This window comes from Conger conger, chromosome 16 (assembly GCF_963514075.1).
Source record: "Conger conger chromosome 16, fConCon1.1, whole genome shotgun sequence".
Lineage (NCBI taxonomy): Eukaryota > Metazoa > Chordata > Actinopteri > Anguilliformes > Congridae > Conger > Conger conger.
The window spans coordinates 19,706,458-19,732,404 of NC_083775.1; the positions used below are offsets into that span (position 1 = coordinate 19,706,458).

A 25,947-nucleotide genomic window follows, 5' to 3' on the forward strand; every position below is an offset into this window, starting at 1 on the left:
AGCTCCAGGGAGCGAGTAAACGTTGTAAACAGTTTATGGAAAATTAATTCTAATATCCTGCTCACCAGGGTTGCTGTCCTGTTTGATATCTGCACTGCAGGCACTGATGTCACTGCAGTTTCCCAGCTATCCAGCTGGTTTTCCCTCATTTTTCCCCAAACAACAGCAGCCTACACATATATGACACGGCCCAGGGCTGAAGCCGTTTTTATAGCACGGAAGGGAATTGCAACAAGGTTTCTTTTATTTTTTCCCCCTCCATTCGGTCGTTGGCTTTCAAAAAGGAAAATGGTTGGATGTCTTAAGAGATATTTCAAGAATAATTGAATGAGTGCGCATTAAACCGAACTGGCTGCTGATCTAATCTCCCTCTTCATAAACAAAGCAATCCGTCACTTTTTAAGACGAGGACGCAGGTGAGCGTCTACTTCAGGAAAACGGGGCATGCCCCACCCCCAGGCACACACTAGCTGGTTTGTCCTTTTCTGTCATATCTTTTCTCCTTCTTCCAGAGATCTGTGATTAGATCTATGGATATTACTCATTAATTTTCCAGAGAATTTCGCAATACGCTTCACAGCATTTCCGGTACCCGTTCCGACTCCCTGGATGCCATACAGGAAGAAACCTCAGGACGTACCATGCTCGTACTCAGTAGGGGAGACAATCCTACCCTGGCTGGCTCAGTGAGTGGGAGAAATTGTGGGAGGTACCATGTTCGTATGCAGTATGGGGGAGACTATCCTCCTCTGGCTGGTTCAGTGAGTGGGTTCATAAGGGCCAACAACAAGTCAAGTCAATTTTCAGTCCGTCTAGTTAGCTCAGGACTGGTTTTCTGAAACTGTGACCTCCACACGTTTCCAAAATTCAGTTTTGAAAACAAATTACTCATGTTAGTAATTGCAGAATATACTTCCACTACTAGTATTCATACCAAAACATCTGCTTTTGCGTGAACAATCAGATACAATGATCCTTTACAGCACACATATAACACAAGTAGTAAGCAAAAACAAAACACGGTACACATTTCATATACATGTATTAAAACTTTGCAATGTTCATTTCTTCAGCTCATGAATTTTACAGCAGTATTTGCAGGGTAGAGCAGAGATGTTCTGTGATCCTTGGTGAATATTATTTTAACATAGACGCCTGTACGGTTAATACTGGCAGCAAAATGGAAGCATAATTTCAGAAAAACAGCTGAAGTAAAGCAAGTTTATGGTGCCCCGTGTTGCAGGAGAGGAACGTGTCTCTGGGCTCAGAGGAGTGCCTCCTTTCTTCTCTCCGCGTTTTAAAGGCTGAAGTGTGTCTCAGGGTCACAACGACCTGCGTCTCTGAGGGTGGTACACTCTGGGATAATTACCCCTGCCCCCCCCCCCCTCCACTGTTCACTCGAGGCTGTCTTGAAGTTCATGTTCACTGAAGTTCAAACCTGAACCTGAATGCCCAAGTGGCCACGTGGCCAGACAGCCGCCTGACACACCTGTTGTGCCTGCGACACCGGTCACGGCTGTCATACCCACTGCACCCGTCTCCATGGTAACATCCGTTGCGCTTGTCACTTCCGTTACGCGTGTCACGTCAGCTAAGCCTGTTAAACATATAACGCCTCTCACTGATTTTACACCTGTCTCATCCAACACACTCTTTAGACCAGGAGTCACAAACTTAAATCCTGGAGGGCCGCTGTGTCTACTGGTTTTTGAGGTGTTCCCGCACCCAATTGCTTAATTTAAGTCATTGATTGGCTAAAGAGCTTGAATTACTTGAAAGAGCTAGAATTGGCTGCTGATGGAAAGGGCAGCACAGAACCCAGCAGAGACTGTGGCCTTTTCGGACTGGAGCTAGACACACCTGTAACTGCTAGAAATGCTCAAACCCGGCTTTCAGGTCCTTTTGGTTGGCTTAATTACTCAAGGCAAGATCAGTCGAGCACGGAAATGTATTTGAATCCAAAACAATTATGTATTTGATCCGGGTCTGCCCTGTAGTATTACATTACATTACATTACATTATTGGCATTTGGCAGACGCTCTTATCCAGAGCGACGTACAACAAAGTGCATACCCATAACCAGGGATAAGTTCGCTGAAAGACCCTAGAGGGAAGTACAATTTCAACTGCTACCTGTACAACAAAGATAAGGACGAGGGCCAATTATTATTATTATTTTTTTTACAAAGAAACAAACAACAGAGCAAAAGTGACCAAAGTTAACTATCCAAACACTGCTACCTAGCCAACTAAAAATACCGATACACAAAGCAAGTCACAGAGACAACAATTAAGGTTCACAGGGAGGTAGGGAGGGATGGGGAGAGGTGCTTCTTGAAGAGGTGTGTCTGACCTCAACGGGGAGTTCGCTCCATCACCGTGGAGCCAGAACAGACATTAGTCGTGAGCGTGAGGTGGAGGTTCGGAGAGGGGGAGGTGCCAAGCGGCCTGTGGAGGCTGAATGAAGAGGTCTGGCAGGGGTGTAGGGTCTGATGATTTTTTTGTAGATAAGCTGGGGAAGACCCCTTAAGCAAAGCCTTTACTATCCACAACACCCACAACAGCTTCCGCAGCTTAAACATCATTCACCTCATTTGCACCTGGAATAGTTTCAGGTCCTCCTTGTCAAAGAGATTTTGGTCTCAATGGGGGGTATTCCGTGTTAAATAAAGGTTAAATAAGAAGTTAATAAACATGTGATTGAGTCACTGACTCTGCATGCCGAGGCAGGGAGGAACACGATTGGCTGCCAAGCTTCCGTTACTAGGACAACCAGTACGGCGGCACCCGCAAGCTCTTGATTGGCTGCTGAGCTTCAGTAATTAGGACTACCCGTATGGCCATTAGCGGTTTCCTCCAACCCGGCGGCTTTGCTGAGAGGCTCAGTGGGGCGGGAGTAGCGTCGGCCTCTCCCCTGCGTGTAGAGTGAATCATCGTTTTGTCTGTTCTTAACGCGCGCGGTAACGGCCGGCCTCAATCTCCCACGGCGACGGCGGCGCTGCGGAAGGCTGGCTCGGCTTTCCCGCCCTGCTTCGGAGCTCCAGGTTTAATATCCCCTCCAGAGAAAAGTCGCGCAGGGCAGAGGTTCAAGTGGCTCTCAATTCCAAAACGAGCTCGGAATTGGCAACAATAAAAAAAACAAGTTACATACGGCCCACCGGGGAGGCGGATGTAACGAGGAGAGGAGAGGAGAGGAGAGAGCGATGGAGAGCAGGGGAGAGCAGGAGAGAAACGGAGAGAATTATGGAGTGACCGTAAACAGAGAGATGAGAAAGAAAAGGGCTATACTCGCCTGGTCTTATCTTGGTGTAGAGAGAGAGAGAGAGAGAGAGAGAGAGAAGAAGAAGAGATGGAAAAGAGGAAGAACAGTGAAGAGAAAGTAGAGAAAAGATGGATGGAGAAAGGCCTAGTAAGAAATGAAACAAGCCTCAGGTTTTTTTGATTATGTAAATGACTTCATGACACATTTGCAGTGTATTGAAATGTCATGTCATGTCAGTAAAGGATTTAGAATTGGCGCCGGCCTCCATTTTCAGAGGGAAACTGAAGCCTTGCAGGAGCAGCTGGGGATGTGAGGCGAGCGACAGTCGACACACTCCAGGAGAGAAAGGAAAGTGTTTCCCAGCAGGGTGTCTCTGTGGGGCACAAAGAGGAGAGGAATCAGCCAGGAGAGCAAAGGAGCAGCTCTTCCACCTGTCTCTCTCTCTCTCTCTCTCTCGTTCTCCTTCTCTGCTTGTGCGTGGAGGAGCTGAGGGGGGCACAGGGTGGGTGTGGCTGATGTATGCTCACACAGCAGTCCACACTCTGAACGCTTTTCTTCTGGAACATGAGCCGGAATAAAACAAACGATCAAGCTGCACCAGCTGCTGCTCAAAGAGAAACATCCATGTAAAAAGCGGTCTTAAATGGTCGTAAAAGCTAACAGAAAAGGCGCAAAGTCCAACAAAAGTTACTTTTGTCTCTAACATTTGCATTGTACACACTGAGAAACAATGGCTCCAAAAGAAGCCCTGTGATTCCATAGAAGAACCCTATCTAGTTCGAGGGTTCCTTGTCGGGCAAAATGGTTCTTTGTCTGGGAGCTTTCATGCTTTACAACTATGATAGAGGGTTCCATAAAGAACTAAAAAGGGTTCCTCTATGCGGACAAGCCAGATAACCCTTTATTCTGAGAGTGTAGGAGAAAGAGAGACGAAAAGCTCATGTGACAAACTGCAGCTGAGATGGCACAGGATGCCGGGAGCTGCGATGCTATTACTGCAGCTACCTGACCCGGAAGAATCAGGGATTCAGATCTGCCGGCCAAACAGACCCGACGCCTGCCACAGGAGCGGGCGTGAACCAGTATCAGTTTGTTCCTGGTCAGGTGTGAGAAGCGATTGGACGGTCAGGCTTTCGGCACTGGTGTGAGCCGTTGTGTGGAGGCCGGGGCAGTGGAGTCCCCAGAGCCGCCGTGTCTTTGGGGGGCTCCGCCATGTTCATGCCAGTGTGCCTGCAAGCTGGGGAACGCAGACACGTGAGCCAAGCCCCTCACTTCAACCTGGATCACTTCCATTTAAAGCAGCCGGTGGAGGCAACGTGAAGCACTTACCGCTATTGAGCAGGGGTAACCGACCCTGTTCCTGGAGATCTACAGTCCTGTTGGTTTTCACTCCAACCCTAACAAAGCACACCTCGATCAATAGCTAGAGATCCTGTTGAGCTGCTAATTAGTAGAGTCAAGTGTGGCAAATTAGGGTTGCAATGAAAACCTACGGGATGGGTAGATCTCCAGGAACAGGGTCGGTGACTACTGCTATAGAGCAGCAGAATGAAAGCTAACCATGAGTCAGCACTGATAGGCTCACCTACACTGCGGCTCATTTTAAAGTGAAAATAAAACCCTGAGGCCCTCTGGGACCAGCCCTAGCCATCCCTCGACTGCAGCGGATTAATTAACCAAGGTTTGGTTTTTTTGGTTTTTTTGTTTTGAAAACATGACAGAATCCAGAGAATAGCAGCAAGCTATGCTGTTATCTGCTGAAGGGTTCTAGGCTGTCAGAACCGTACAGGCTGCCTAAAGCTAATTAGCAATTTTACACGGAGGCTAAAGCAGTTTGCTGTTTGATTGCATCAGTCCCCCCAGCTTCAGGCCCTGCTCTGGTTGAGGGGAATTTGCCTCTGCGGAGGTGGCCTTGCTCACATCACCAACACCAGGCAGGTAATTAGCCCCACAGTTTCCCAAAATGTAACGGATCTCTCCAGTGGCGAAGGCAGCCCTCGCCACTCTCCAGTTCCAGCCGTTTATTCCCCCGGCCCTGATAATTACAGCTCAATTAACCCCGCAATTACAGGCCGGCTCTTCGCACCAATATTTAACCCTTTGCTGACTGCGGGATTCACAGGCTCAAAACTACTCCAACATTGGCTCAGGCAGTAAGAGCAGTCGTCTGGCAGTCGGAGGGTTGCCGATTTGATCCTGCCCTGGGTGTGTCGTAGTGTCCTTGAGCAAGACACCTAACCACTAAAATGCTCCTGACGAGCTGTTAGTGTGTCAGTGTGTGTATGAATGCGTGAATTCAATTGAACAGGGCTTTGGATAAAGGTGCTATATAAATGCCAACCATTTACCATCTAATCCCATGTGTGACAATGTGTCAATGTGTGTGTGTGTGACAGTGTGTCCGTGTGTGTGTGTGTGTGTGTGTGACAGTGTGTCAGTGTGTGTGTGTGTATGTGTGTGTGTGTGTGAGTGTGTGACAGTGTGTCAGTGTGTGTGTGTGTGTGTGTGTCAGTGTGTGTGACAGTGTGTCAGTATGTGTGTGTGAGAGAGTGTGTGTGTGTGTCAGTGTGTGTGACAATGTGTCAGTGTGTGAGAGAGTGTGTGTGTGTGTCAGTGTGTGTGTGACAATGTGTCAGTGTGTGTGTGTTTGTGTGTGAGAGAGTGTGTGTGACAGTGTGTCAGTGTGTGTGTGTTTGTGTGTGAGAGAGTGTGTGTGTGTCAGTGTGTGTGTGTGACAATGTGTCAGTGTGTGTGCGTGTGTGTGTGAGAGAGTGTGTGTGTGACAGTGTGACAGTGTGTCAGTGTGTGTGTGTGTGTGTGTGTGAGAGAGTGTGTCAGTGTGTCTGAGATGGATCAGGTGAACGACACGCCTTCTCTAAGCCACATAGTCCCATCCACAACCGTGATTCCGAGGCGCCCGGGGTGCTGTTGCATGCGGCGTTCTCACTAAACCCCCCCGTGCCTCCCCCCGCCCTCAGAGCGCCGAGCCAATTATGTTTCGGTAGGACCAGGAATGGACCCCTAGTCCTTGCCTGCATCAAGGTCCGTTACTTTAGCCATGCACCTCCGTGGCTCAAATATCAAACATTTCTAAAGAATTTCTCTTTAAAGGAACGGTTCAATTAGTTGTTTTTACATTTCATATTTGGATAATTTTTTCAATTGGCCCGGAATGTTATTGTGTGCGATGAAGGATATTTTTGGTATTTTGATTTTCTAACAAACTGCTGGGTTTATAATTGCTGACAGCAGGCACTCAGGGGTTTGTGGTCTAAAGCAAGAAAATACACTTCAAGCAAAATATCCTACATCATGCATAACAACTGTCTGGGCCAATTATAATGCACAGTAAATACAATAAAAACACATCATAAAGCTTCATTATCTCTACAGATTGTTGACTGACCATAGTCAGTCATGCAGTTTAAATATCAGTAGCAAGCTCTGAGAGCCCATCTTAGACATGCTGTATGTGTTTCCACCAGCTACCGAAGATAACATCCCTGTGTGTTTGTTTCCATCTGTGTTTGTGTGTGAGTCTGTTTCTATGTGTGTTTGACTCTATCTGTGTGTGTGTGTGTGTGTGTGCGTGTGCTTGTGTATGTTTCTGCACGTGCATGCCCCAAGTTGTATTTGATAAGACTCTGACCACTGGGGATTGCTGCTCCGTCACCATAGCAACAGAGAGCATCACTGGGGGCTGTAGGGAAGTGTTTGTGGGGCCGCAGTATGGGGTCTTGTTTTCACTCCGGCTGAGACTCCTTCAGGAAGCACATATACGCATGCACACACAAACACAAACACACTCACACTCACACTCACACTCACACTCACACTCACACTCACACACAAATGCATACACACTGGCCAAGTTGCGGGAATTGGATTACTGTTTGTCCATTTCCACCATTTAAGCAGGATGGGGAACCAGCTGTGATGTCTGCCGTCCTGCTCTCCCCTCCCTGTGCTGGTGCAGTGGAGGAAAGCAGACGCGCTTTGATAAATGATTGATAAATGCTCTATAAATGTTTGATAAAAGTGCTATAAATGTTTGACAATTGTTTGATAAATGATCTATAAATGTTTGATTGTGAGTGTGTGTGTATGTGTTTGTAAATGTTGGTTTGTGTGTGTTGTGTGCGTTTGTAAATGTTGATTTGTGTATGTTGTGTATGTTTGTAAATGTTGGTTTATTTCTGTGTGCATGTTGGATTATTTTTGTTTGTGTATGTGTGTGTCGTTTATGTATGTGTTTATGTTTGTGAATGTTGGATTATTTGTGTATGTGCGCAAATTTGTGTTTATGTTTGTGTATGTTGGATTATTTGTGTTTGTGTGTATCTGAGGGAGTACTGTGTCTAATTAGAGGTTAAGAGAGATACAAGTTAAGAAGGCAGACATTAAGAGGGCAAAACATAATTTGATCTAAAATAATAACATATTTATTTGATAGTGTTCTGCACTTCTTTAACTCTCTCTCTTTGTCCCTCTCCCCCTCTCTCTCAGAGTGCAGGTAGAGTTCTATGTGAATGAAAACACCTTCAAGGAGCGCCTGAAGTTATTCTTCATCAAAAACCAAAGATCCAGTAAGGATTGTAAAGGGGTTTGTGAGGGTGTTGGGGTGCAAAGCGTGTGCATGTGTGTGTGTGTGTGTGTGTGTTTGTGTGAACAATCGTGTACATGAGTGGGTGAGTGTGTGTGTGTGTGTGTGTGTGTGTGTGTGTGTGTGCAAGCGTGTGCACAAGTGTGCGTGTGGGTGTGTGCATGCATGTACATAAACGTGGATGTTTGGAGGGCCCTGAATGTTTTCTTTCATTCATCCCTCACTGAAGGGTAATTGTGTACTCAGACTGTGATGTCACACTTGGTCCCATGACCACGATTGCTGTTGGCTAGTGACACATGGCAACATTGTGGCTTGCTCTCGCTGCCTGATTGGTTGCTTTGTGTAGGGCTGTTGCTCTGATTGGTCTTCATTCCTACAGGTCTGAGGGTGCGGCTGTTTAACTTCTCCCTGAAGGTGCTGAGCTGCCTGCTGTACATCATCAGAGTTCTGCTGGATGACCCACGAGAAGGGAGAGGGGGATGGTGAGAAACAGAGAAAGAGGGAGAGAGGGAGGAAAGGGGGGAGCAGGGGCAGAGAGAAAGGCCAGCTGGGAGAGGGGGAGTGCATGAGAAAGGAGGAAGAGAGCAGTGAAACGGCGAAATGGAAGGAGGAACGTGGTTCAGGCTTGATTCCCAGGGGGACACTGCCACTGTACCCTTGAGCAAGGTGCTTACCCTGAACCGCTTCAGTAAAAAAACATCCAGCTGTGCGTGGTGTGGACAGTGCAGTCTGTGGACAGTCACACCATTTTAAAGGGCCATACAGTTCACTCTATATGGATGCAAATCTTTAATTTGAGGGTATTTGCATCCATATGGAGTGAACCGCGTAGAAATTATAACCATTAAAAACGGCATGACCGTCCAAATACTTACGGACTGCACTGTATGTACCTGTACTGTAACTAATGCAAGCTCTGTAAGTTGTTCTGAATAAAAGCGTCCACTAAATGTTGTGAAGACAGTAGATGGGTGGAAAAAGAAAGAGAGAAGGTCTGGAGGAGAAAGAGAGGGGAGGAAGCCTACTGCCCTCTGTCCATCCGCTGCCCATCTTCCATTGCAGACTGAACACCCCCATTTAAACTGCACCTGGTCTCATCCAATGCTGACCGCTTAGCGTGGCTTTACTACCCCCACCTCAATAAATGAAAAACCATATCTTCCTACCCATTTGCCTCTTAATATTACTGCATTCTCTATCTCCCTCTTGCACCTGCTAGGCTTTATATCTTTATAGTGCAAGATTATGGCTTGGCTACTACGATGGTTTATGACCCTGCTTACTGATGATGCATCAGCACTGTATGTATGCTCTTATGTAAGTCACCCAGGACAAGAGCTTCTGTTAAATGGCTAAATATAAATGTAATGAGAAGTAAAAGGGTGGAAGTGAGAAATTGAGAAATGTGAGAAGGGGGAGTATGTGTGAGAGTGACAGGATTTATTTATTTATACTCTTTATGCAATTCCTTTAAAAGGGACACTGTGTATTGGTCAATATATTTAAGTGCAGGTAGCCATAGCTATTGAGCTCTTCTTCATCTGTAATGCATAGTTCCAGATTCTCAGCACGCAAGTCTGAATTAAACAAGCCCAGGCGAAATAAAGAAGCAAAACATAGGCTTTCATTACATCGCAAGACCCTTCCGGAATCCATGAGTTGTTGTCTCGTCAACCAGACAGCATGCTAATGTGTGCCTCTCTGTGTGCAGCTGGGGTTGTCCCAAGCGGAACTCGTCTGAACAGCCTTGGGGTCAGTTTGACTGGTAAGCACCCTCACTGAAAACAGCCATTTCTACAGGGGTCACCCACCCCAAAAACTACTTCAAAGGAAGGGGTAGAACGTTTCCCACCCCACTCTTTCCCCTTTTAAATTTATTACAGGAACATCAATAACAATATGATTTGTATTGATATTGTTGTTTGATATTTTATTAGTTCCAGTCCATTGATATGGATGGATAGTAACTGATAAAACATAAATTACCCTAGTAAAAACCTTTAAGTTACAATGCTTTCATGTAATGTTGTGATCCGAAAGCTACAAAACGTTTCATTAGATGCTGTTGACTGGTGTGTGTATTTTATTAGCAGTCAGAAATTGAACAGGATGCAGCACCTGCTCACCCCCCCCCCCCCCATCTCTGAACCCTTGGTCTCTGTGTCTCGCCAGGTCCTTTATCATTTGGGTGAACAGACCTCTCCCTCTGTGGGCTCTGCAGGTAACAGGGTCCTACTCTACAACAACAGTGCTCTCAATAACACAGTCCTACTTTACAACAACAGTGCTCTCAATAACACAGTCCTACTCTACAACAACAGTGCTCTCAATAACACAGTCCTACTTTACAACAACAGTGCTCTCAATAACACAGCCCTACTCCACAACAGCAGTACTCTCAATAACACAGCCCTACTCCACAACAGCAGTACTCTCAATAACACAGCCCTACTCTACAAAAACAGTGCTCTCAATAACACAGTCCTATCTTACAATACTGACACACTTAATCACACAGACCTACTCAACAACATCACCCTGCTGTATAATCCAGCTATGCCAGTTTGACCAGCTTGAACCTGGTCATAAGATGGTCTAGTTGGGTATAGTCTGGTCAACAAGCTAGTACTGGTAACTTGCTTGAGCTGGTAGCTGTTTCAAAACAGAGCTAGTCTGAACGGGTCAACCAGCTAAACCATGTTGAGCAGGGAGCTGGTCTGAACTGGTCAACCAGCTACCAGCTGTTTCAAAACCAAGTTTGAGCAGTGTTTTTTCAGCAGGGCAGTACACTCAAAAACACTACACTACACTTACACCTACACTACAAGTACAGCAGTACCCTCAATAGTCACAATAATGGTAATTGTATGTTAGCGTATACGGTTTAAAACAACATTAAACTTGCTGTATAATTTCCTCACTAGTTTCCATATTGTAGAGTTCATTTTCACACTCTCTCCCTCGCTCCCTTTCTCTCTCACCCTAGGTTCTTGTGGCTTTCATTAGCTTTTCAGAGACCATGTTGCTGGTGTACCTCAGTTATAAGGTAAGACACATAAGGACAAAGCGTCCTCGTATGGTGTAGTGGAGGTGGAGGAGCTGGGAAGGGTAGAGGAGGCGCAGGGGAGGCACAGGTCCCTTCATCTCGGCGGGTACGCAAGGTGTCGCTCGCCCACGCGCGCAGCTGAAGGTCAGCCTCCCGCCACGATCGGGGGAACTACAGCCCCGGCTCCGGACGACACAGGGCCGCAGGTCTAACGGAGCGGCGAGATCAGTGGGGCGGAAATAAATGCCTGCATGACGGAGGTTCAGAAACCAGCAGAGTCTCCTTCTCCGCCCACACAGCCTTTTCCAAGGCTGTTTTTATTTCATCCTCTGAACTTAACTAGAGACTACTTTCTGTCGCACCTCTGAGTGAAGTGTGATACAGGCTACCCAGGCTGTGCCCAGAGCAGACTGTAGAGAAATACGGACCTGTGACGTCTGTGACGTCACCCATTGCCGCCATGTTGTACAAATTGGAGCCGGAGACTGAGCAGTAAGGAAAAGGGTGAGCCTTATAAGAGGATTGGGTCTGGTTGAGTGTGGCTGCTCTCGATTCGTCCACGAAAAAAGTTATTCTATTCCATTTATAATCAGCACGTAGGGAGATATTACACAAAGAAAAACGCATCACCATTTTCTTGTGGAAAAAATGACTGACTTCATATATTTACCGTATTGTTACCATTGACTAACACTGAAACTGGTGGCCGAAACACCTATACTTAAGCCAGTGTTTCTGTACAACACCAGGAAATGGGCTCACTCCAATCACTTCCTTGCTCCTACCTACACCCATCGGGGGAGGCAAAAAAGGAAGCAAGAAAAGGAGGTTAAGACAGGGTAATGGAGAAAACGTGAATTAGGCAAACGGAATGTCAAACATCAGCTCGAAGCCATAGCAGCTACAGACGTGGCATATGCGTGGCAGGTGGTGAGAGGTGGATCCACAGATCCATCATTTATATGCATTCCACAAAGGATGTGCTCATGTTTTCTTGCCCAAGAAAACTACTGGAGCATCCTAACTGGCTTCTAGTTCTTAGAAGGAACATTTAACCGGTTGGAATTTCCTTAAAGATGGCGGACTTCGATCTATTTCCAGGTCAGGCAAAGAACAAGAAGATACGAGGTGAAAAATACGCAAACGGAAAGAGCCCCTGGTTTGGCTGCTTGTTTCAGAGCCTTGCCTTGACCCCTGACCCCCTGCGTTTGTATTTCCAGGGCAACATTTGGGAACAAGTGCTCCGAATTCCTTTCATTCTGGAGATGATCAGCGCTGTGCCGTTTGTAATTACTGTGAGTAACACACATTACTCTGGCTATGTGGAAGTTTAATATGAGCACATGCATCTGGTGACTGTGTAACCTAGTGAAAACAGAAGGAGGAGAAAAGGCACTGTCCTTTACATGAACTAAGGTGTACATGACTTAAGGTGCGTGAATATGTTCTGTTCTTTTCCTGATAAGCGAAACATTTGTTGTTTATCTGCCTGCGCTAACTCCAAGCGGCCTTGAACTATCTATAACACTCTTTAATTTTCTACTAGCCCACTTAGGGGGATTTTTATTATATGCAGAAAGTGTGTTTTGCACTCCTAAGTGTAGAGGATCTCTTTATGTCGCATGTAATAAAGAAGACTTACAGCCGTAAACAGAGTGGTTTTTTTCACAACCGTTAATTACAGCAAGTAATATGCATGTTGCTGTAACACTCACATTAATGTGGCTAATACATGACTGCAATTTAAATGCACGTATACCCCCTTTATAATGGAGTTAAGGGTGTTGCAAAGCACATGCAGGCACTATCCAATCAAAAGCAAACATGAAGGACTTTCCTTCATATGCCTGGGGACTTGTATGTTTGACACCAAATCTACCCAAGCAATCAACTCCTCCGTTTACTTTCTCCTTCCTGCATCTCCCTCACCGTCTTTTCCTCTTCTTCTCCCCCCCCACAGGTGATTTTGCCCTCCCTGAGAAATCTGTTCATTCCTGTGTTTCTGAACTGCTGGTTGGCCAAGCATGCCCTGGAGAACATGATTGTGAGCTGAACAGAACGTCTCCTCCTGTCCATACCTCCGCCTCCCGTTCTTCTTCTTCATGTCCCTCATCTCCTTCTCTTTCCATGTATTCCTCCATTTTTATGTCCGTCTCCCTCTGCTTGACTATTTGTCTATCCCCGTTTCTCTCTCTCCACATTTTCCATTATCACTGTGTCTCTCTCTCTCTCTGCATATATTTCTCTCCCTCCCTATCTTTCTTTCTGTGCCTCTGTCACACCGTTCAGTGCGATCCAAATGGGAAATATTGGCATAACAATAAACTGGATTGTGTTACCAAATGCCAAAGCATTTAAAATGCGTAAGGACAAAACGCTCATTCTAAAATCAAATGTTGTTTCTCAGGGCTGCTGGGTGGCTGCTGGGTGGCACATCCTGTTAAGGCTCTGTTCCAGTGCACAGAATGTGCTAACAAATCCAGACAGTGCCAGCGGTTACTATATATTAACCTTTATTTATACAGGGTAAGTTGACTGAGCACGCATGCTCTTTTGCAGCAACGCCCTGTCAATGCCCCTCCAAGTAGCCTAACGTGCATGTCTTTGTATGGTGGGAGGAAACCGGAGTACCCAGTGGAAACCCACACAGACACGGGGAGAACATGCAAACTCCACACAGAAAGGCCCAGGCCGGGCTTCGAACCCAGGACCTTCTGCTGTGAGGCGACAGTGCTAGCCACTGTGCTACCGTCTATGACTGACAGCCCCACACAGAGTGAGGCATAAGTATCTCTAGCGCCACCCAGGGGTGGGTGGGTTACAGGCCTCCCTGATGTCTGCATCTCATCATGCACAATCGCCCCCTGCTGGTGGATGGAGTGCCAGCAGGCCAATCTGTTGAGCTGCAGATTTGTTTTCTTTGAACTTTTGAGCTGCGATGAGTGCAGCAGTGAGAGCAGGGTTTTCTGCTTCTAATTGGGCAGAAAATGGGGAAAAAAGCATTCAAAATCCCTCCACTCCCTCCACACACATATGAGCAAACACACACTGATTGGACTATTTACAGTTACACAATCTGAACGCTTCTGTTTGTCCCTCTCTTTTTCTTTCTCTCTCTCTGTCACCGTCTCTCTTCTCCATACAAAGGACAGCAAGGAAAGGTCAACTACAGAAATCACACCTCTTACATTCTCGTGCCAGAGATTTCAGAAATGATTCCGCGCTGTACACAGCTTCATTGAAACATGCTCGTGACTGGGTCGGTAAACGGGACGGTACCCCGGGTTGCAGAAAAACTGTGGCTAACCCGCCGGGCCACTTGTACCTCAGAAAAGTTATTTTTTCATCTCTCCTATCCCCCCTCCCACCCCCCCAATTCAAACCAGGAATCTCCACTCGGCCTCCGTGACCCTCCCAACGTCCGACAGCTCGTCACTCTGCCCGTCCCCTCCACACTGCTTATTTTGGACGCATTACATCGCTCCTGTTCGCTCTGTGTTCCTGCTTTCATCCCGTGCTACTTCTGCTGGTTCCCCCTCTCCTCTCCCGCCAGCCCTTTCTGTGCACCTCCCCGCGGCGGCCCCGATTTCCGCTGTGAAGCAAGATGGGATTTTTAGATTACCGTGTGTTTTTCTGTTCGCATTGTCCCCCCTCTCTCACTCTCTCTCTTTATCTCTGTCTCTCACACCCTCCCTCTTTGTCTCTTCCTTCTCTGCCTCTTATTCCATTTCTCCATCCAATTCCTCTCCCACTATCACTGTTTTTTTACGTGACCTAGTTTTATTTTACATGGTACCTAACCATAACGATGAAAAATAACAGGCAATATGTACCGTTGTATAGTTTCCCAGGCTCTACTTATAATAATTTGCAATGTGCTATAGTAGGTCTCTCTCTTTATGTTATGCCTAGTATCTATTGTATCTGTGGTATTTATAATATCTGTGGTGGAGCCTCTCTGCCTGTCACTCATCACTCATAATCCAGTAGGGAGGGCACCGCTTTCTCTATAATAATCAGCCATATGGCATAATGCAGTTTTCAAATTCAACTTTAAAACACTCCATTGACATTTTACAATAAGTTTGTCTGCTGTTTAAAAAGTCATAATAATGATTTTATGCGATTGTAACCATTAAAAGATATCAACACAAGTGACAACACAATACAAATATCTCAGGCTGTGGTAGGTAGCCGTCTACTGTGCTAACAGATTTGTGCATCAAATAACCCTCCCCCAGGGTGATTTGAATATTGTCTGACGGGCATTGATGGGAAGCTTGGATATCATACTTTTAAATTTAGTAATGAAGTGTTCTCAAATTTCTGAACATTTCTCACATTCGGTGAGCAAGTGCAGTTCTGTCTTGATCGGCAGTCGGTTGCAGTGTGAGCCAAGCCTCCCTTTTCTGGGCAGCCACGTCTGCTGCTCTCGGCCAGTCTCCATTGCCTGGCTGCGTTCAGTGTTTTGGGTGATTTTTCAAATGAGTAATGCCATTTTGTTTCCGTGTTAGAATTTGGTTGATTCTGATTGCTTCAGTTGGAAAGGCAGTGCCCTCAGGCTGCATGCTGTTCGAGGAGCTCAGTGAACTGAGCCTCTGGACCAGCTGGTAGAAGGGGTGTGTGTGCAAGATATAAGCCATGGCGTGCTGTGCATACACAAGAATATATAGCATGACAGTCCGTAAGTATTTGGACAGACACTGATAATCTGCATTGTGGTACACTATACACAGTGCCATCTGTAAGTATTTGCATTGCATTACATTTGCATTGATCACTGTACTGTGGTATCTCTCTCAGTGATAATCAGCAGTGTGGTACAGCATATCTCTCTGTGAAAATCAGCAGTGTAGTACAGTACATCTGTTTCTGTGATAATCGGCAGTGTGATACAGTTCATCTGAGTGATAATCAGCAGTGTGATACAGTATATCTGTCTCTGAGAATCAGCAGTGTGGTACAGTACATCTCTCTGATAATCAGCAGTGTGTTACAGTTCATCTGAGTGATAATCAGCAGTGTGATACAGTATATCTGTCTCTGAGAATCAGCAGTGTGGTACAGTACATCTCTCTGATAATCAGCAGTGTGGTACAGTTTATCTGAGTGATAATCAGCAGTGTGATACAGTATATCTGTCTCTGAGAATCAGCAGTGTGGTACAGTACATCTCTCTGATAATCAGCAGTGTGGTACAGTTTATCTGAGTGATAATCAGCAGTGTGATACAGTATATCTGTCTCTGAGAATCAGCAGTGTGGTACAGTACATATCTCTGATAATCAGCAGTGTGGTACAGTTTATCTGAGTGATAATCAGCAGTGTGATACAGTATATCTGTCTCTGAGAATCAGCAGTGTGGTACAGTACATATCTCTGATAATCAGCAGTGTGGTACAGTTTGCAGTGCACTCCATAAGTATTCGGACAGACTATCAGCAATGTAGTACAGTATATCTCACTCAGAGAATGAACAGTGTATATGTAGAGTATCTCTCAGGTCATCAGCAGTGTGGTACAGTACCTGTCTCTCTCTCTCTCCCTGTTTTTCAGAATGACCTGCACCGGGCAATCCAACGGACTCACTCTGCCATGTTCAACCAGGTCCTCATCCTCATCTGCACCCTTGTCTGCCTCATGTTCACCTGGTGGGTCCCACACTGCAGGTTAGGGGTGGGAGTTTGAGCTGGGAGGATGGAGTGGGGAGAAGAGGCAAGAGGGGGAGAGAAAGTGAGGAAAGGAGGTGAGGAGGGAGAGACAGAGGGGAGAGGAGTGAACTGCTGCTTACAGGAAGGGAATGGGACATGGATTGTGTGTGTATGTGTGTGCTTGTGTTGTGTGTTCTGTGTGTCTGTGTGTCTTTGTGTATGTGTGTGTATGGTGACTGGTGAGCCAATAGACGGCTGACCTTTTCATTACTGACAGCTGAGCGTTTACTCAGGCCAAGCCCTCAACAGTGTACACACAGACAGGCACGGGCACACACACACACACATACATACAGATGCACACACGTGCATGCCAACACACTCGCAGACAGACACATGAACACGCATGCATGTGGACACACGTTACACTTGTGTCCTTGTGTCCATACCTCATGTCTCTCTCTTCCTCCCTCCCCCCTCTCTCTCTCCCAGTATCTGTGGTATCCAGCACCTGGAGCGCGCAGGGAATAACCTGACCCTGTTCGACTCTCTGTACTTCTGCGTGGTCACCTTCTCCACCGTGGGCTTCGGTGATGTCACCCCCCAGATCTGGCCATCACAGCTGCTGGTGGTGATCATGATCTGTGTGGCTCTTATCGTGCTGCCCATCCAGGTGAGAGACCATACCCCACCCCTGTGCTTCATTCAACCCATCCCACCTGCACCCCATTCACCCTCTGGGGGGGGGTTAATGTGTGATGTGAAAGGAGACCCTGGTGGGGGGCCATGTTTGAGCTGGACAGGAAATGGCACACGGTCACACACTGTCCTCCCTCTCACTCTTTCATCTGTAAAAGCCCCTGACATTTACTGCCTCCCCCCACAATGCCCTGCATGTCTCTATCTTTCCAACTGGGACACCACAGAGAACACCCATCCCCCACACAACCTGACCCCCCCCCCCCTAACGGCTACATCCCTGTGGTCACCACCTACTGCCCCTCCTCCCACTATCACCACCACATCCCACAATCCTTTGCTCTCCCTCGGTCTCCATTACTGCTGCAGAGTATCAGCTGAGCTAATGCCTCTCCCTCCATCTTTCCATTTGCGCTTTCAAGATGCTTTGTTGGTAACATGAAAAAGAGGTGACAGGAGACAGTAACAGAGATGGAACCACAAGACTGGGGACATCAGCGAAATGATTAACCCCATAACAACTACAAAATTATGGATGACAGCTGGGGAATTATCCCCATAGCGTCTGATTATGATGAGAAACTGTGGGTTCAACAGAGGGAATTATCCCAATAGCAACTACAAAAGACTGTAGATAACAGAGAGGGAATTCTCCCCATAGTGTTAGTTGTTTGGGACTGGCACAAAACAGAGGGGGAATTATCCCTGTATTCTCTGATAGTCGGTGAGGGAGTAACAGGGGAAATTATGCCCACAGTATCTCGTATTACAAGGGATTGCATACAAGAGGGAATTATCCCTGCAGGGTCTGATAACCATGAGAGACAGAAGATTGAAAAGGAAATCATCCCTATGTTTATTTTGCATCATTTTTAAAATTCATTTTCTTATCTATCCTGGCCTGCTTTCATCGGAGGGAGTTTCTTACTCTGAAATGTTTTGGCAGTCCAGCAAAGCTAAAAAAGGCCTGCTGGTTTTAATATTTGAAAGCTGAGAACCCTTTGAGTCTGACAAACAGAAGAAACACTCTCCCTTCCTTTCTCCATTTCCAATCAGTTCTTTCAGCCCAACCAAAAGTTTTTCCCTGACATGCTGTATTTGCACTAGAGAAATGACTAAACCTTGGAATTCACTTTCCAAATTCAATTAAATCTCTGTCTCTCGCTCTCTCGCTCTCTCCCTTGGCCACTTCCTCTCCTTAGTTTGAGCAGTTGGCCTTCCTCTGGATGGAGAGACAGAAGTCTGGGGGAAACTACAGTCGATATCGGGCCCAAACAGAGAAGCACGTGGTTCTGTGTGTGAGCTGCCTGAAGATCGACCTGCTCATGGACTTTCTCAACGAGTTCTACGCCCACCCCAGGTTGCAGGTCTGTCCCCAAAGACAAAGCTCCATCACCACAGCAACCACACCTCCCCTGGGGATGGGTCCAGAAATGGTTTTACAAAACCAGTGCTGTGGTTGACCCATGAATGTTCTCTCCTTGGGAGTTCAGGTTTTAAACTGGCCCAAGGCCAATAAAGTCTTCTTAGGCAGCATCTGAGCCAACTACACCTGACAAACAGCCAGACAGTACGTGTGCATCTGCTCACAGCCGTGTGTGTGTGTGTGTGTGTGTGTGTGTGCAGGATTACTATGTGGTGATCCTGTGTCCAGCAGAGATGGACGTACAGGTACGTCGGGTCCTGCACATCCCCCTGTGGGCCCAGAGGGTCATCTACCTGCAAGGTTCTGCCCTCAAAGACCAGGACCTAATGAGGGCCAAGTGAGTGACCACACAGATCCGCTAGAGCAGTGGTAACCAACCAAGGTTTTCACTCCAACCCTAACAAAGCACCATGTTCCACAGCTACAGATCTTGTTGAGCTTCTAGTATAGAGACAGGTGTGCCAAATTATGGTTGAAATGAAATCCAGGAACAGAGCTAGTTACCACTGCTCTACAGAAACCAGAAACCTTCCTCTTTCCTCTATACTTCCTGGGTACAGGAAGTTCCAACAGCTCCAGCACTAAGCTCCAGTTTATGAATATTCACAAGGAGGCAACGCCTAGGACAGAATGTCCACTACCTTTCCCCTTAATGACTATTCATGAGCTGCACAAAAGTGGAACTCCAACATGTATGAACCTGCATGGTCATATTTGCCTGCTCTTCAAAGACCGGGCGGCTCTCTTCCCTGACTAACCCCACCCTCTCTTTCCCCGGTGTCTATCCCCACCAACTCTCCCTTCCACTAACCCGCCTCGCCCGTCTCCGGCCCCACCCCTGGCCTGCCTTTGGCTGCAGGATGGACGATGCGGAGGCCTGCTTCATCCTCAGTAACCGCTTTGAAGTGGACCGCATCGCTGCCGTACGTTCTTTTCACCTCTCTCCTGTCGTTCAACCCCTTCCGTCGCTCCTTCAGTCTTTCCAAGGGCTTCCTCTCCTTCTGTATCTTTCTTCTTTTCTAATCACTCTGCCAACCTGCCACTTTTCACCAGACTGTACAATTCCCTCCCTCTCCTTCTCCCCCCTCTTCTTTTTCTCTCTCACTCTCTCTCTTTCCCCTCTCCCGATATTAAGAGAAGTGTAGGAATGGAAAAGGTCAGATGACTAAGGCAGCAATAAGAGGATGTAGCTGCTTGTTACTGGGGCTAATGGCTCTGAGTTTTTTTTGGAGCTAATAGGTTGGTCTCTGTCTCCTCCTTTTCCCCTTCTCCACATTCTCTCACAGGACCACCAGACCATTCTTAGGGCTTGGGCGGTGAAGGACTTTGCTCCAAACTGTCCACTCTACGTGCAAATCCTGAAACCAGAGAGCAAGTTCCATGTCAAATTTGCAGGTCAGAGAAAGGTTGTGATTTGTGCAGAATGCTGTAACCCAACAGGGCTTGGAGAGTCATTGCATGTGCGTGTGTGTGTGTGTGTGTGTGTGTGTGTGTGTGAAAGAGAGAGAGAGTTGTCAGTGATGTGATTGGCAAAGATGTTTGGCCCTGCATGCGGCCTACACGGGATATAAACCTACAACCTTCTGGTTGTGTCGATGAGCCTCATCAAGATGTGCTTGGGCACGGACGCTTTGATTCTGGCCCCACTCACACTGATGAAGCACAGGGCCACGGAGAACAGAGCTGTCATTAGTATAGTGATGTGCTCTCTCTGTTTCTGTCTCTCCCTCTCTCTCTGTTTCAAAGAGAAGGAGGGAGTCGGGGGCTGATGGGTCCTTGAATCTCTCTGATTTTCAGTCAACATGTTATTACAGTTGACTCCTGTGTTGAGCACCGTCTGCCTACAGACCCAGGCATGTCAATAGAGACAATAGAGGCACGCTCCCACACCCACACACACCCACACACACACACACACACACACAGAAACAAGGTGACCTGCTGCTTTTAATAGGTATAATTACACACAACTGGGGGGAGGTGGTCACAGAGCAGAAGAAGAAACAAATCTCAGAGGGGAAAAAGGAAACAACTATCAGCCCTCCCTCCTGCTGGGATATCCTTGCCCTAACCCAGGGCAGTAATTGTGTTCCATTGAGCATTAGTGCTGTCCATCAGGGCCCGTGTTCAGTTTTATATGTGTAATACAATTTCAGGTTTCATTGACAGCTTAAATACTGGTTAGAGCAGGCATGGCAATGCTATTTTCACACCCATCTTCAGAAGAAGAAACTCATTTGTTGATTATTTCACACCAATCTTCAGAAGAAGCAGCCATTTATTGCATATCCACAGGATGTGTGTAGCTAGGGTTTGCTTTGTCAGCAGTAATTATGGGAGATGAGAAAACAGGCATTACAAGAGAGATAAAGAGGCCTTTACAGATTAGCCTCCCCTCTCGCTAGATCAATTAACTCATCATAAGAGCTAACAACCTGCCTTCCCCTGGCTCCTAATGAGTTTACACACACGTACACACATGCACCTGCATTGATGTGCACGCACACATACACACTCAAACATGCATTCATGTGCATACTTGCAGACATGTATTTATTCATGTTGACACACTCAAACACACACACACACACACACACACACACACACACACACACGCACACACTCTTTTCCAGCTTTGGACTGCTTACATCCTCACAGCCTCATTCGTCTATGCTGAAAATAACCTACTTTATGCAAGCTGAATATTAGAGCATTTGCAAACATGACTAAGCTGTTACATTTCATGTCAGCCGTGACATTATTTTAAATAGGATGTAATATTCCCTGCCAAACACTAAAGAAAAGAGGAATTTGAAAATGTTGCAAGCCAGCTGTGATGCAGATTGACTAGACTGCAGGATAACACCACAACTATGTGAGTGAGGGCGTTTAAATGTGTGCAAATCTGTGTGTCACAGTATGTGGTGAGCGTGTTTGTGTGTGATACAGTATGTCAGCTGCGGTTGTGGGTGTGTGTGTTACGCAGTATTTAACGGGTCTGATGCTGTGTCTATGCTTGTCACACTGTTATGTCACTGCATCCTGTGTGTGGTGTGTGTGTGTGTCTCACTGCTCTGTCGCTGTGTGTCTGTAGATCATGTGGTGTGTGAGGAGGAGTTCAAGTATGCCATGCTGGCCCTCAACTGTGTGTGTCCTGCCACCTCCACGCTCATCACCCTGCTGATACACACCTCCAGAGGACAGTGAGTATACACACACTCGCATACGCACAAGTACACACACTTACTGTAAACACTCTCGCATACGCACAAGTACACACAGTTACTGTACACACTCACAAGTACACACACTTACAGTACACACTCTCACATACATACAAGTACACACACTTACTGTACAGACTCTCGCATACGCACAAGTACACACACATACTGTACACACACTCACAAGTACACACATTTACTGTACACACGCTCACAGACGCACAAGTACACACACTTACTGTACACACTCTCGCATACACACAAGTACACACGCTTACTGTACACACTCTCGCATATGCACAAGTACACACACTTACTGTACAGACTCTCGCATACGCACAAGTACACACACATACTGTACACACACTCACAAGTACACACACTTACTGTACACACGCTCACAGACGCACAAGTACACACACTTACTGTACACACTCTCGCATATGCACAAGTACACACACTTACTGTACACACACTCACATACGCACAAGTACACACACTTACTGTACACACTCTTGCATACGCACAAGTACACACAGTTACTGTAAACACTCTCACATACACACAAGTACACACTTACTGTACACACTCTTGCATACGCACAAGTACACACACTTAATGTACACGCACTCACAAGTACACACATATACTATACACACACTCACATGCGCACAAGTACACACACTTACTGTACACACACTCACATACGCACAAGTACACACACACTCACATACACACTAGCACACACACTTACTGTACACACACAGGGCTCCAGGCTATTTCAGGGCACCATAATGTTTGGGACAAATGGCTTCACAGACGCTTCGGATTAGACAGGTGTGTTCAAGACGTAGGCCAAACTGTAGGTTTACTAAAATCAACTACTTGAAGAAGAAAGAGTACTGGTGAACAGGACAGGCAGGCATGGATGCATCAGTGAGTACTGTCCACAGAAAACCTCACAAACAGAACTACAGACGCTGCACTGCAAGATGCAAACCACTAGTTAGCAAGTTAGAGTCTAGATTGCTAGAGTCTTTAGATTGCTAAGAAGTACCTAAAAGAGCCTACAGAGCTCTGGAAAAGATATTGTGGACAGATGAGACCAATATTCACTTATCAGAAGATCCAAAGCACCCCCTCATCTGTGGTGGGAGTGTTATTGTTTGGGTGTGCATGGCTGGCAGAGGTACTGGCTCGCATTGTCTTCATTGATGGTATGACTGCTGATATGGCAGGAGAATGAATTCTGAAGTGTACGGAAGCATTTTATTCGCTCAAGTTCAACCAAATTCCTCCAAAGTCATTGAACAGCACTTCATCCTATAGTAAGGCAATGATCCAAAATGTTTTTGGATCATTGTTTTTAGTTCTTCAGAGCTAAAAATGCGATTGACTATACCTGGTCAAGTCATTCACCCGGTCTGAATCCAGTTGAACATGCTTTTCATATGCTGAAGAGAAAACCTAGCAACTAGCAACGAAAACAAGCGGGAGCTGAAGATAGCTGCAATACAGGCTTGGCAGAGCATCACCAGAGGTGATACACGGTGATGGCTATGGATCACACACCTCAAGCAGTCATTTCATGCAAAGGATATGCAACAAAGTATTAAATATGACTACTTTCATTTACATAATATTAATATGTCACAAACATTATGTTGCCCTGAAATGGGCGAAATTACTATGTGTAAATAGTGCTGTAAGTTGTACATGGTGAAATCACATAGAAAAAAATTTAAAGGGGAGAATGTGCCCTTGAACCGCATGCAATACTCACACACACTTTGTTGTATTAGGTCGAAAAGTGCAAACAAATCGTATTGGATGGGAAAATCAACATTGTGTGCCTTTGGACTTAATGCGTCTATCTATGCTTCTGTTTACATGACCGGCATGCTTTTTCTGAGCCACTAAACTGAGGAAAAGAAATGGGAGATAACATTCATTAAGCTTTCTGTCTTAACTCATTAATCCTAGAGCTATTATGAGCAGCAGGATTAATTAATTAAGTAGGAACATTTGAACAACTGAGCTGTTAAAAGCTTCTGTGAATTTGATTGCCAATTTCAAGTCGGTGTAAAATGGAGAAAATACTCTACCTAACTATGCTGTCATCCCTTATCTCTAATATAATAATGACCCTGAGCCTGTCTTTCATGATTAACGAGTCTCGCCATCTATGCCTGAATGACATGGCAAGCTTTGTTTTTTAACATTACCTTTGAGCTTTCATTTAAAGGCACACAGAAGCAGGACTGTAATTCCTCATTTTAACAAAAATACAAAAGGGAAAGGTCCAAGATGTTTTGTAGTATTGCTGTGTTGTTAATCTTAAAAGTGAGGAATGTGTTCAGCTCTATCCCCTCTGTGGCTCACTGGTTCTGGATGCTGTTGGTAAATGGCAGCGGGCCAGTTCCTCTCTGTACGTCATGTGGTTTTGCTATTGCGATGGCCATACACTGCATCCGAAAAGTATTCACAGCGCTTAACTTTTTCCACATTTTGTTATGATACAGCCTTATTCCAAAATTGATTAAATTCATTTTTTAACTCCAAATTTTACACACAATACCCCATAATGAAAAACATTTTTTTGAGATTTTAGCAAATTTATTAAAAATAAAAAACTAAGAAATCACATGTACATAAGTATTCACAGCCTTTGCCATGAAGCTCAAAATTGAGCTCAGGTGCATCCTGTTTCCACTGATCAACCTTGAGATGTTTCTACAGCTTAATTGGAGTCCACCTGTGGTAAATTCAGTTGATTGGACATGATTTGGAAAGGCACACACCTGTCTATATAAGGTCCCAGAGTTGACAGTGCATGTCGGAGCACAAACCAAGCATGAAGTCAAAGGAATTGTCTGTAGACCTCCGAGACAGGATTGTCTCAAGGCACAAATCTGAGGAAGGGTACAGAAATATTTCTGCTGCTTTGAAGGTCCCAATGAGCACAGTGGCCTCCATCATCCGTAAATGGAAGAAGTTCGGAACCACCAGGACTCTTCCTAGAGCTGGCCGCCTGTCTAAACTGAGCAATCGGGAGAGAAGGGCCTTAGTCAGGGAGGTGACCAAGAACCCGATGGTCACTCTGTCAGAGCTCCAGCGTTCCTCTGTGGAGAGAGGAGAACCTTCCAGAAGGACAACCATCTCTGCAGCAATCCACCAATCAGGCCTGTATGGTAGAGTGGCCAGACAGAAGCCACTCCTTAGTAAAAGGCACATGGCAGCCCGCCTGGAGTTTGCCAAAAGGCACCTGAAGGACTCTCAGACCATGAGAAACAAAATTTTCTGGTCTGATGAGATAAAGATTGAACTCTTTGGCGTGAATGCCAGGCATCATGTTTGGAGGAAACCAGACACCGCTCATCACCTGGCCAATACCATCCCTACAGTGAAGCATGGTGGTGCCAGCATCATGCTGTGGGGATGTTTTTCAGCGGCAGGAACTGGGAGACGAGTCAGGATTGAGGGAAAGATGAATGCAGCAATGTACAGAGACATTCTGGATGAAAACGTGCTCCAGAGCGCTCCTGACCTCAAACTGTGGAGACAGTTCATCTTTCAGCAGGACAATGACCCTAAGCACACAGCCAAGATATCAAAGGAGTGGCTTCAGGACAACGCTGTGAATGTCCTTGAGTGGCCCAGCCAGAGCCCAGACTTGAAATCGATTGAACATCACTGGAGAGATCTGAAAATGGCTGTGCACCGATGCTCCCCATCCAACCTGATGGAGCTTGAGAGGTGCTGCAAAGAGGAATGGGCGAAACTGCCCAAAGATAGGTGTGCCAAGCTTGTGGCATCATATTCAAAAAGACTTGAGGCTGTAATTGCTGCCAAAGGTGCATCAACAAAGTATTGAGCAAAGGCTATGAATACGTATGTACATGTGATTTCTTAGTTTTTTATTTTTAATAAATTTGTACAAATTTCAAAACTTCTTTCACGTTGTCATTATGGGGTGTTGTGTGTAGAATTTTGAGGAAAAAAAAGAATTTATTCCATTTTGGAATAAGGCTG

General features: G+C 46.0%; 1 protein-coding gene across 1 annotated transcript in view; it reads left to right on the plus strand.

Annotated features, from left to right (window-relative positions):
• The window catches only part of kcnt2b (potassium channel, subfamily T, member 2b), a 57,842-nt gene that overhangs the window by 12,784 nt on the left and 19,111 nt on the right, over positions 1-25,947 (plus strand). The window contains exons 2-15 of the mRNA XM_061223765.1: positions 7,770-7,849; positions 8,249-8,351; positions 9,581-9,634; positions 10,042-10,090; positions 10,856-10,915; positions 12,136-12,210; positions 12,876-12,959; positions 16,472-16,566; positions 17,059-17,239; positions 18,468-18,632; positions 18,892-19,028; positions 19,551-19,614; positions 19,978-20,086; positions 21,786-21,894. Of these exons, the coding sequence (XP_061079749.1) occupies positions 7,770-7,849; positions 8,249-8,351; positions 9,581-9,634; positions 10,042-10,090; positions 10,856-10,915; positions 12,136-12,210; positions 12,876-12,959; positions 16,472-16,566; positions 17,059-17,239; positions 18,468-18,632; positions 18,892-19,028; positions 19,551-19,614; positions 19,978-20,086; positions 21,786-21,894 (1,365 nt within the window). The remainder of the gene's footprint in view (positions 1-7,769; positions 7,850-8,248; positions 8,352-9,580; positions 9,635-10,041; positions 10,091-10,855; positions 10,916-12,135; positions 12,211-12,875; positions 12,960-16,471; positions 16,567-17,058; positions 17,240-18,467; positions 18,633-18,891; positions 19,029-19,550; positions 19,615-19,977; positions 20,087-21,785; positions 21,895-25,947) is intronic.